The 12,102-nt window shown below is 37.6% G+C and overlaps 1 protein-coding gene across 1 annotated transcript; it reads right to left on the reverse strand.

Annotated features, from left to right (window-relative positions):
* Positions 1-560: 560 nt before the first annotated feature.
* Positions 561-7,770, reverse strand: Cbr-eor-2 (the record flags this gene model as incomplete). Its single annotated transcript, XM_045240526.1, has 16 exons — positions 561-707; positions 1,189-1,413; positions 1,458-1,624; positions 1,672-2,041; positions 2,090-2,233; positions 2,281-2,410; positions 3,065-3,371; positions 3,418-3,718; positions 3,770-3,876; positions 3,926-4,139; positions 4,971-5,453; positions 5,896-6,621; positions 6,675-6,776; positions 6,833-7,054; positions 7,489-7,613; positions 7,704-7,770. 16 exons carry the CDS (start codon positions 7,768-7,770, stop codon positions 561-563), a joined length of 3,837 nt encoding a protein of 1,278 aa, XP_045093504.1.
* Between the last annotated feature and the right edge of the window lie 4,332 nt (positions 7,771-12,102).

The raw sequence follows: 12,102 nt of genomic DNA on the forward strand, positions 1-12,102 counted from the left end.
TCAAATAGTTTGCAATTCGATAGTTCCCGTAATATGTTAATTTTATTTGACTGTTCTCTCGCTCTACGTTTTTAACGCAATATTATTTCTAATACGCTTATTTTCCCCAATCACACTATATGTTATGTGTTTCTCTTTCATATGATAACCAACATAACAACACAAATTGATATGCATGTTTATTTCTTTGAACATTGCTTATATTTCAATTAGAATAGTACTAATGACAGTATTACAATCACCGGTTTCTTTGGCTTGAATGGAGGATGTTAAATATTGAATAGTACATAATTGAGACCACGTTTTGAAATTTGAAAACAAAGTCAAGAATAGAAAAAGAATAAAATGAGTCCTAAAACAAAAAATATATACAAAGTTCAATAAAAACAACGAGATGCATGAATTCAGGTAAGATCATATTATAGGATGTTATTTTCTCGTGATCGGACAGAAAAAAAGTGTTACAATATCTCTCTTTTCTCTTCCTTTCGATTCTCGTTGAGAAATCAAAAATCAGGAAATCAAAAAGAGATTTTAAAAAAAAGTTTTGGTGTTCTATTCTAAACTTCGCGGAATTCAGAGCGGACTTGGTCCCATAGGTGGAAATTCTTGTCGATGAGTTCATTCATCCATTTTTTGTCCGTTGTCGCCTTTTCCATCATTTCCTCAACGGACAAATCAATGTCGGTGGTTCCCAGTTCTTCCAACTGAAACAAAAATTGTTCAACTATTGAAGATATACAAAACTCATAAAAAACGGATTTTTCAGATAATTTTTAGGCTTTTAAGGTGTCTGCAGCTTGACTGTCAGGCCCCCTGATCACTCTGAAAACGTTGGAGAGTGTAAAACAGATCTAGATTGAAAACTTTGCATTCACGAATTTTTCGAAAATTCTTATTTTTCAGCTAATTGCCGATTTTTTGGAAGACACCTGTTTTTTCACGTTTTTAGTACATAAACAAGCAAATAAGAGGAGTAATTCAGAAATCGGTAAATAACTGATAAATGAGGAATTTTCGAAAAATCCCGCGAATGCAAAATTTCCAATCTAAGTCTGTTTCACATCCCATCACATTTTCAAAATGATCGGAAACTGGACAGCCGAGCTCCAGGATCCTAAAAACGGTCGAAACGACAAAAAGCAACTCAACAATGCGATTGCTACTGTATAAATTCCTTGTCCTTACCTTATCTCGACATTCTCGCAACAAGTGAAATCTCATATGATGCATTTTGTGTAGAAATTCCACCGCCATTGCACACCGTCCACATGAGATGGCATCAGCTACAATCGGATCTCTCCATTTTTCAATCGGCGTTTCTTCCGGCTTCTCTTCAACCGTCATATTTAGCGTGTATGGCGTTTTGTCGAAAAAATGAATGATTCTCCTTGGTTTTTTTCGTTTACATATCTGAAAATACTTTTTGTCTTTAATCAATTTTTATTAATCCTTACCTGACACTTTCCCAGACAATAATACGCTGATTTTGAAACAGCAAGTCTAGTATACGTTCCGATCCATCTTCTGTGCTTTAGTTCAATTGGTATACGCTTCTTGATCAGCTCTTCGCACTGCGAATTCTGACTTTCCACTTCATCGACGGAATGGATGTAGTTGAAATCTGAAACTGTCATAATTAACATCATGACGTTGATTTTTCTGTTTTACCATTTTTATCATTAAGATATTCAATGTGTTTCTTGTTGAAAACTTGAATAATATAAGCAGTGACAATTTTCTGCAAAGCAAGTTTTATCGGATTCGAGATTTCCGGATTCTCCGTTGCCGCTGCTTCATCAGTATTCTCGTTGGTGTCTTCTAAAAAAGTAAAATTTTGTGGATAAATTTGGAAATTATGTGATTTTTTACCTTTGATAAACACAGTTCTTGGATTTCTAAAAAATTCCACAGATGATGCGCAGAAGAGGTCGGCTAGCGGAACTTCGGGTTCCACAGTTGTTTCAGAACGATTCTGCTTTAAAATTCGCACGAGGACACGGAAGTAATGACATGCGATTTGTTCACACCATCCGGAATACTGAAAAAGAATTTCATTAATAGATTACTTATATTTTAGACAACTCACCGTACTACTACTTCTGTACACCAGCTTATTCGTCTTTGTATCTCGAAAAGGAGGAAACTTTTGAAGCAAATTCTGATTGTCGACCCTCCACACCGCACAGTCATCTTTCAGAATATCGGTTTTACAGACAACATATGTTCCTTTCTGAAAAATCGGAAAGTTTGAAAAATTGAGAACAAGGTAAAACTCACCGGCAGAATTCCTTCAGCTGGACCAAACGTCCGTACTCGTTTTTTGTCCTCATTAGATACGCACGGTCCAATTGGGAAGTCTACAACTTTCCTTTGAGAAATACCACCTGTGTCTCGGTGGATAGTGTACCTGCAAAATTTTGGATTCAGTTGATAAAAAAAACGCTACGTGATTCATTCAAAGAAGAACATTTTTAGGATTTATAAATTTTACAATTCATTTAATCTCCTTCCTTTTTGAAAAACTATTGTATATGACACTGATAGAAGCATAGAAATTTAAGAAATTTTATCTATTGCCGAATTTAAAAAAAAACTAGCACAGGAAAATCTCGGGGGTAGCTTTGATGACGATTTTTGGAGATTCGCCACCAAGTTGGATATTTTACTATCCGAAATTAATTACCGTAACATTTTTGGAGTTTTCTGAGCTGAATTCCGGTTTTGTTTGATAGATATATGATCGCTAGAACCTCTAGAATCAAATTTTCACACCAAAAAAAAACTAAATTGCTTAAATGGCCGGAACTAGCCAATATTCTTAAATTGCACGTGTTTTTGCCGCGCCACGTCGTAGATCTAAGACACATAGTTCGGGGAGTACAATGATTTTGGGATCATTGGGGTACAAACCGATTCACATGTACGGAACCCTCTAATCGTCAGTTTGTACCTCGTTTTACCTATTGTTCCCTCCAAATTATGTGCGCGGCCTCTACGCCCTGGGACCCAAAGAAAGCAAATCGTAGAAGTATGTCGCGTTCACAGTGATTTAGTCACTTACACTTTTCTTGTTGTTTTCCTTTTCCTGTAGGCCACATCTTCATAATAATCATAGTCCTCGCTATCGCTGTCATTCTTGTTTTTCTTCCGTTTTGTTCGTTTCCTAGTTGCCATTGGTTCTTCACTGATGGTTTGCAAATGATCAATTCGAATTATAAACTTGGGTAAAAGTGGTTGCTCCTTAGTGAACCTTCTTGTATTCTTTGCGCACTCCGTACTTGCAATTTGATTGATTTTGAATAGTGGACAGCTTAGTTCTTCGTCTCGTTCGGAGCGTAGTTTGTCTGCGTCCGTGAGGAATACTTTATCTGGAAAAGTCATTTTGTGAATGAGCAAAGAAAGTTATGTATTTACCTAGAAAAGAATCTTGGTGAACTACGATAGCCGTTGGTTTTGGTTGATACTTTTTGGGTGCTGGCTTTTCGGGACCTTGAATTTCAAATCCTACTCCAGGAATGTATATACTTTTCATTTTAGGTTGCTCAACAACTGGTTTCGGCAGATCTTGCTCTGGTTTTATTTCTCCTAATGTTTCTCCTCCTATCAATTCATCATCATCTTCAAATTCAAACGCATCGTAAGTCGGGTCTTTCTTTTTAGCGGTTTCTTGGGCGACCAATGACATCAACGCCGCCTTTTGTCGGTATACAGGAATCTGTAAAATATAATGAGTAAATATGTTATACTCCTGCTATTGGTAACTCACGGTATTTGGTTTCACGAAATTATTAATGAGTTCTTCGTCTTCCTTCGATAGAGCTAGTGTTGATTTGACAAGCGAGGTAGAGGTAGATGGGTCGGAGGAGCCATGAGCTGAAATCAGTTATTTTTGGAATATTTCCGTTAGCACTCGGTTTCTTACCGTCGAAAGTGCTAGTTGTAGGGCTATCACTGAATCTGGGCTCCATTTTTGGCTTGAGTGGGGCGGGAAGGACTGCTGGTTCCTTTTTGGAACTCGATTTTGGGTCAGATGGTAGACCAAAAATGTCATCAAGTGTGAATTCCTGCTGTGGTGAGTCGGGTGGTGTGAACTGAACATTTGTTTTGTTTTTGAGGGTTGCAGAACTTCGATAGAGCTTTTTGTAGATTTTTGGTTTTCCGAAAATTAGTGGAGCATTGGCTAATAATTATCATATCATTTATCTTCGAGTAACTTGTTGAAATTTTGACCAGAAACGGGGCACTCAGTTATAGCTTAAGAAGATAGTATTGTGCATTTTTCGTACGATAACGAAATTTCAAGTTTCAGATTTATTCATTAATTTTCTTCTTATGTATGTTCTACGATTCTAATTCAAACGCACTTTAGATAATTTCACCATTCTTGAAAAGTGCTCTGTATTCTGTCTATGAACGAAGTTACATACAAAAAGAGCAGAAAAACCCGGAACGGTCCGGATATTGGCTTGTAACTTTGTTTTTTAACAAGATACAGTATTCCAGCTAGTATTAGGGGTTTGCAAAAGTAATGCTGACGCGCAGTTTGTTGTTTTGTATCTCACCCAAAACAAACGGTTTGTGTTCAATTTTTTTTTTGTTTTAAAAAGCGCGTTCTTGGGCTTTATTTTGTTATATTATATTGCTGTTTCAATTTGACTTCTATGAAAAAAACATTCTAGAAGATATCCGACCAAAAATGTCGCCTTCGAGCATTTTTGTGGCACCAATTTAAGGAAGGAAAATCGGCTGCCGAAGCTCACCGCTCACTTTCTCCTGTATTTGGTGAAAAAACTATATCCGAAAGTCAGTGTCGCCGCTGGTTTCAGCGCTTCAGGAGCGGAGATGAAAGATTGGAAGATGAATCGCGCCCTGGTCGTCCAGAGCAGGTGGACAACGATGCCTTGAGAGCAGCAATTGAAGTGGATCCTTGCCAAACTACTCTCAGTCTCTCGGAGCAGTTCGACTGCGATTTTTCCACAATTCCCAGACATTTGCATGCAATCGGAAAGACAAACAGATGTGGAAAATGGGTCCCTCATGAGCTTTCCGATTCGAACAAGGAAAGACGTGTTGAAGTTGCCAATATTCTGATGCGTCGCTCCAAAAATCGTGGTTTCTTCGATTCGAATTTGACATCGGATGAGAAATGGATTTAGGACAATAATGGGAGAAAAAAACAGTGGCTGAGTCCTGGCGAGACCCCGAAACCGACTCCAAAACCGGACATCCACGGAAAGAAGGTGATGATATGTGTCTAGTGGAACACACGTATCGTGCATTTTGAACTTCTGAGACCAGGTGAAACGGTGAATGCGGATTTTTACAAAGATCAGCTGGACCGTGTGGACCAAGCTCTTAAACGCAAAGGCGTGGACACTTCGACAACACTCTTGCTCCATGACAACGCTCGACCACACACTGCAAAAATCATTCAGCAGAAAACTCAGGAGCTGGGCTGGGAAGTGCTGCCTCATCCGCCATATAGTCCCGATTTGGCACCATCGGTTTATCACCTATTCCAATCCATGCAACATCATCTGGCCAAGAAAAAATTCGAAAGCGGTGAAGAAGTGCAAATTTGGGTGGCGGGCTATTTCGAGTCACAGCCAGAGGAGTTCTTCAAGAAAGGCATCGCTGAATTGCGCACACGTTGGCAGCAATTAGTGAACAATAATGGAGAATATCTTATTGATTGATGATCTCTTGTTTTGGTTTTACAATAAAAGGAAGTTGCATCAAAAACGCGCATTACTTTTGCAAACCCCTGATATTATTCCGTAATACTTGTCGAGTTCTATCATATCTGTATTAGTAGATCAAAATTATTGATGCTATGAGAAACTGGGGCCCGCCAAAGCCCTTTTTCATATATGAATTGAATTCTACACTCACATCAATCGGACTTAATCCACCTTCCGCTGAGCTCGGCCTTCTATACAACGCACTTGTTCCAACCGCATCTTCTGGTAACGATAATCCAAAAATATTATCAACATCATCGTGCGCCTCATCAAATTCTAACGCCGATTGCGCTTCCGTATCCGCCCTCTCAGCTGTTGCCTCGCGCGTAATCGTCGCAAGGGTGGCGGTAGGTGTGGCCGTCGCTGCCCTTTCTGCAGATGTTATTTCCGCGGCCGGTGTCATTGCCTTTGCAGGAGTTGAAGTATCAATTGGCGTTGATGCTTCGGCGGGCGTTGATGTTTTGACGGGCATCACAAAATCGAGAGGCGTAGATGGTATTTCGGAGTTGGAGAGTGTTGCAGTTGAGGTGGAAGGAGTATCGGTAACATGGATGATTTCAACTTCTGGTGACGGCACTTGAGGTTGAACTGGTTCAGGAGCCGTAACTTTCGGTTGGACTACTGTCGGCTCCGATTGTTGTATCAATGATGACTGCTCGAATTGGGCTTTTATTAATTGTGATGTGTACTTGAATGCATCATTTGAAAGGGCTAATGACGACATGGGCGCAATTGGTGTGTTTAGAGACAAAGAGGGTTGGAGGGTGGAAGTATTAGCAGCCTTGAATGGGTCCAGCAAACTGTCCACGCGTATGTTCTTCATCCAATCTTCAACAACTGCCGCTTGCGTTTGATCGATTGTTGTTTGTGGTAGTTTCTGAAAAAATAGTTAGTTTGAGAATGAATTTTTTGAATTTCAAGTAAATTTACCATATTCAACGCTCCTCCCAGTTTTCCATCGAGCATTAGCGTACTTTGTAGAGCTAAATTTGGCAACGTTGATGCAGCAGCAAGAGCATGTTGAGATACAGTCTGAATCATAAAGGTTGTTAGATACAGCCTCAACATAAGAGTAATAAAAAACCTACATTTTGTAATCCTGAAGTAGATGGTAAGGAAGAGTAGAGATTCGTGGAGGTAGATGGCTCGGTTCCTGTCATGGTGGAGAAGAGATTGGGCTGTGAGATTGTGGCGAACTTTGAATCCAATTTTTGAGTTGTTCCATTGATAGTATTGTACATGTTCTGCATACTTTGCATGTTTTGCATATTTTGCATGTTTTGCATGTTTTGCATTGCTGTTAGCTGTAGCTGTAATTAAAAAGAGTTTGAAAGAGCTTATCTCATAAAATCATCAAACCAAGGTGATATACCGTAAAACCTTTATTAGAACGGCAGGCCTTTCTATTATTCCAAGGCCTCTCCTTCTAATTTTCCGGCATTATTTCCGATATTTTTATTGAAAAAAATCGGCGAATATTCGTTCAAAAGTTATCAAATGCTCTTAAAGGTATTCCAACCAATTTCTGCTAAATTGTGGAATTTCCGGAATATTTTCACATTTTGAGGAGTGCCTTTTTTTTATTACAGGGGACTTTAGTTTATTTCCAAGCCTTTCTCAGAAGGCCCTTCTATTAGAGCGTATCATCCTAATACAGGTCTCACGGCATCTCATAGAATCATCAAACCGAGATGACATAATTAAGACTGTTCGTAGTTCAAAAATTTTCGAAAAATAGACAAACCTGTTCAAGTAGAAACTGTTTTTGAATATCGTTATGGAGATCGGTGGAGGGTAACAATTGGTTACCCATACTTTGCAAAGTATGTAATGTGGACATGAGCGAATTCGCGTTGCCATGTGGAATCCCTGAAATTTGGTCTCGTGAGGAGGAAGCAATAAACCAATTAAATGAAACCAGTTGGCTGAGTAATTGTAACTTTCGCTCTAGAAACTAACCATTAAATTGCCCGGCGAAACTATTTGAAAAATCGGGCAACAAGGATTTTTGGTTACGTTGATCCATCGAATTTCATTAGTGCGAATGTGTGCTTAGCCTGCAAATTGCCCTTATTAGGTACAGTAGTTCTATCTCTCTCGCGACCAATAAAAAAAGATGCTATGGCGTGGGAAAAAAAAACAACGACAACGACGTCATACACATTTCGAATGACCGCCAGTTTATCGATTTTTTTTCTCCGCGTAAAAGAGGGGGGGGGGGGGGGTTGAGGCCAGGCAGTGCAAAAGAACACAGCGGTCGGAGGGGTGCTGTGTGTGTTTAAATGTGAGTAGTGGTAAAGGATAAGAGGCTCGAGAGAAAAACAGAGGGCGAATAAGATAGAGAGAATGGACGGACCGACTCATCTCTCGCGGATGGTGACTGTGTAAGGACGATTGGGTGGCGGGCCAACCCGGTGTAATTGTATTCGGAGAGAAGGAGAGAGGGCAATAGCCGTGAGGAGAAAGAATATTGGATGAGGAGGTGGCCGCACAGACAGAGCTATGTTTTTGTGCGACAGGCCGGAAATGAGGAAAATATTCTAAACAGATGTCTTTTAAAGTTTGGAAGCGTAATAGTTCTCACCAATAATGTGTTTACTCATAAAAACGCCATAATTATAACATAATGTGACTGTTTGTTCAGTGTGCAGCGATGCGAGAGGGAAAGGTGAAGGCCAACTTGTTGCATAAATGGGACACGAATAGCTAAAAGGTCAGAAATTCTCAGACAGATTGTTCTCCTTCAACTTTCACTTTTTCTTGAACTTTGATTCATAAGAACATGCAAGCAGGACATATTGTACGTGAATCTCAATCTAGCTAGAAGCGTTTTCGAAAAATTTGATATGTGTAATTGTATGAAAACATACAAAAATTTTGTTTGGGAAAAGTGAAGCTGTATAGCTAGAAGAGTTTTGTGGAAAAATGAGTAAAAGAAGTGTCTCATTTTTCGCAGCTGGCAAAACTGAACGACAGATGCTCAATGAAGACGGATGGTACAGTATGCATCTTTAGCTGAGTGACTTTGGAATAAAAGGGATTCCTCCCTACAGAGTTTTTTTTTAACGAAAAGATACGAAAAGCGAAAATGGAAAATAGTGTGTGGTGAATTAATGAGCGTCTGTCGTTTCGCAAAAAAATATATTCCATTCTTAGGACAGCCGGATACAAAGTCTGCGTAAATTGAAGTTTCTGGACTTTTAGTTTGGAAAAAAACGAACTTTTGCTGGAAAAATTCAAACTATTCAATGCATTAAAAAAGCTGAAAATGCTTCAAAGGTGAAATATATTTTTCTTGGACTTTAAAAATTTTCCCGAACAATTCAATGACTTTTCTTAAGAAATAAAACTCACAGCTACATTAGCGGTCAATAAGATTTACAAAACGCATTTTTAAGTTGATTACCGGTGATTTTGACATTTTTCAGAAGTCTGGAGCTTGGCTGTTATGTTTCAAATCACTTTGGAGAGTGTTAAATAAACCTAGATTGCAAATTTTGCTTTCACAGAATTTTTTGAAAATTTCTAGTTTTTCAATTATTCACCGATTTCTGGAAGTTATCCTTTTTGGCTACTTATTGCACTGAAAACTTTAAAAAGTCTCATTTCAGAAATCGGCGAATACCTGAAAAACTAGTAATATTCAAAGAAATTCCGTGAATGTTGAGTTTTCAATCTAGGTCTGTTTTGTAGCTTCCAAAAGTTTCAAAGTGATTGGAAAACTTAAATCCGAGCCCCAGTCTTCTGTCAACGGTCAAAATGACTGAAAATCAACTGAAAAGTATTCTTATTAACATGTACTGTATTTTTCATGAACATTAGAAGTTTCCAAAAACCTTTTGAAAATCTGGTGGAGAAAATCGGTTATTTTGGAACAATTCCGTTACTCCACAATTATTGGAAAATGAGAGATGATTTCGAAATGTGCCTCAACTGAACTGAACACTCTATCTAATTGGAGAGAGAAAGAGATCGTAAATGACAGGTGTTCTTTTATAATAAAAAATACACTCTCACTATGATGAAACCCCTATTGTACTCTCTTCACATCTCCAGGTGCTATATCGGAAATCGGAAGTTTTTTTTTTCTGTGCCACACATTTTGACATAAATTTTTATGTACATGTGCGGTCTAATCGGATTGAATCGAGTATCAATGTTTTGGAACTTGACTCCGAAACGTTCGAAAAACGTCAAATATTCTAAACAAACGTCACTTGGGGATTTGTACGCGGAAATATGAATTTCGAGGAATTTCGGCTGTAACATCTCTGGAAAAAAAACAATTCTTATTTACGTAAACACTGTAATAGAACGACACCTCTAACTGTCAACTTTGAGGCAATTTGTCTTGGTTTCTGTGAATGATATCAAGAAAATGTCCACAAACAAAATAGTTCCGATATTGTGATAAACAATTTATCCGTTGACAACTTTTTTAAATCTTGGACATGATCCAAGATAAATTGGCTCAACGTTCAAAGATAAGGAGCCTTTTTGATACAGGTTTACAGTGTTTAATGCAACATTCAAATATAATACAAATGGTATACAAACAGGAAAAATTGGACTCTTTGACGAAGCTAGTGATCATGAAGCTTTGAATGATGCGAAGGGAAATAGAAGAGGGTATCATATATCACTAATATTTTCAACAAAAATATTTTCTGCTCAATTGAAGATTGAAGTGATCCCTTTAATTTGCCCAAACTAACTAGACATGATAAAAGTGCATGTTTGAAAATCTATAAAATTGTTTTCAAAATCTGCTTAAGAGACTTCGAAGATTCTGAAATTTCAGTTTCAATATTAAAAAATCACATTTTCAGTGTAAAATCGACAACTTTCAAATTTGATTTTCTTCACTCCTAGGAGGTTTTAGGACTAAACACTTTTCGTGTTATACCTAAAATTGTGTGGAATTTTATATTTTCACTTGTTTCTCAAAAAAGTAACACAAAAAGTGTCAAGTCCTAACACCTCCTGGGAGTGAAGAAAATCAAGTTTGAAAATTGCCGATTTTACACTGAAAAAGTGATTTTTTGGTACCGAAACTGAAATTTCAGCACTTTCGAGGTCTCTTAAGCAGATTTTGAAAACGATTTTATAGATTTTCAAACATGCACTTTTATCATGTCTAGTTAGTTTGGGCAAATTAGAAGGATCACTTAAAAGGTTCCCTTGTTAGTGCAAAATTTAAAATTAGCATAAAAACGACATATTGTAGTCTCAAGCTATCGTAATATTTATAATGGAATGCCCCTTAACAAGTTTAAGCTAATTTTTTTTGAAGACATCAAAATTGTGTCAACTGATTAAATGTTTGGGTTATTATGATAACCAATTCATCAGTTAACAACTTCTGAATAACATTCTCAGGGACCGAGATAAGTTGGCTCATAGTTATAAGAGTGGAAGTCCTATTGTAACAGTTATTACGGTATTCTAGTTTTAAGCTATTCAAAAGCTAGTCAGGAAAACCTGTTTTCTTTGTTTTCTGAAAATTGTGTCTCTTTTATTCTTATTTTCGTTTTCCAATGTTTGCCTGTATCTGATTTTTCTATAAACATATATTCGATTTTCCGTAATTTCTAAAGCAGGTGAATTCTACTAGACGCATGAGAAACCTGAAAAAATAAACTTTCCAAGGCATTTCAGCAGAACTCGTTCTCGAATATTCCAGTCTCAAACTATTTCAAACCATCTGACACGTGGACCCATATTTTTTTGAAATTCTCGGGTTGCACTTTTGAGTGATATTCCAACATAACTCAACTCGAATTCTTCCCCCTCGAAACAAGAAAAAAACCATCAATCACTCCAAAACGGATGTGGTGAACAATTTCCTCTCCTCTTCTTATCCGTTTTCGAAATTACCACTTTTGAGTTTTTCGGGAAAAAATGTCATAATTTTTAACCCTCAAGTACTAGTTTTCTCGTTTTCTTTGGAACTTTTTTTATGTTTTTTTGTTCCGGAAAGTTCCATTTTCTGAACATTTCTAGAAAATCGAAAATTCGATTTTACGCCAAATCCAAAACTGAGAAATCTGATAATACAACTAAAAAACCAACGCAAAAACAATAATCGCATTAATCGCATTTGCCTCCCATGATACGTTTTTTTTTCGTTCCCAAAACATAAATTCACTTCCAAAAAAAGAACCACCACTATTTTGATCTGTCCAATAGCCGGCAACTCAACTAAAAAAAGATGATCCGGTCATCCGATACATCTCGTCATTGCCTCAAAGTTCTTGAAGGGTTAGTTATTACTTGTGCTAAGAAGAAAAAAAACGAGAAAACCTCACTAATCTGTTGGTGAATGCGTGATTATGTCACTCTTTTCATATTTCTTTTT

The sequence above is a fragment of the Caenorhabditis briggsae genome (assembly GCF_000004555.2).
Source record: "Caenorhabditis briggsae complete genome, chrX, whole genome shotgun sequence".
In the NCBI taxonomy this organism is placed as follows: domain Eukaryota; kingdom Metazoa; phylum Nematoda; class Chromadorea; order Rhabditida; family Rhabditidae; genus Caenorhabditis; species Caenorhabditis briggsae.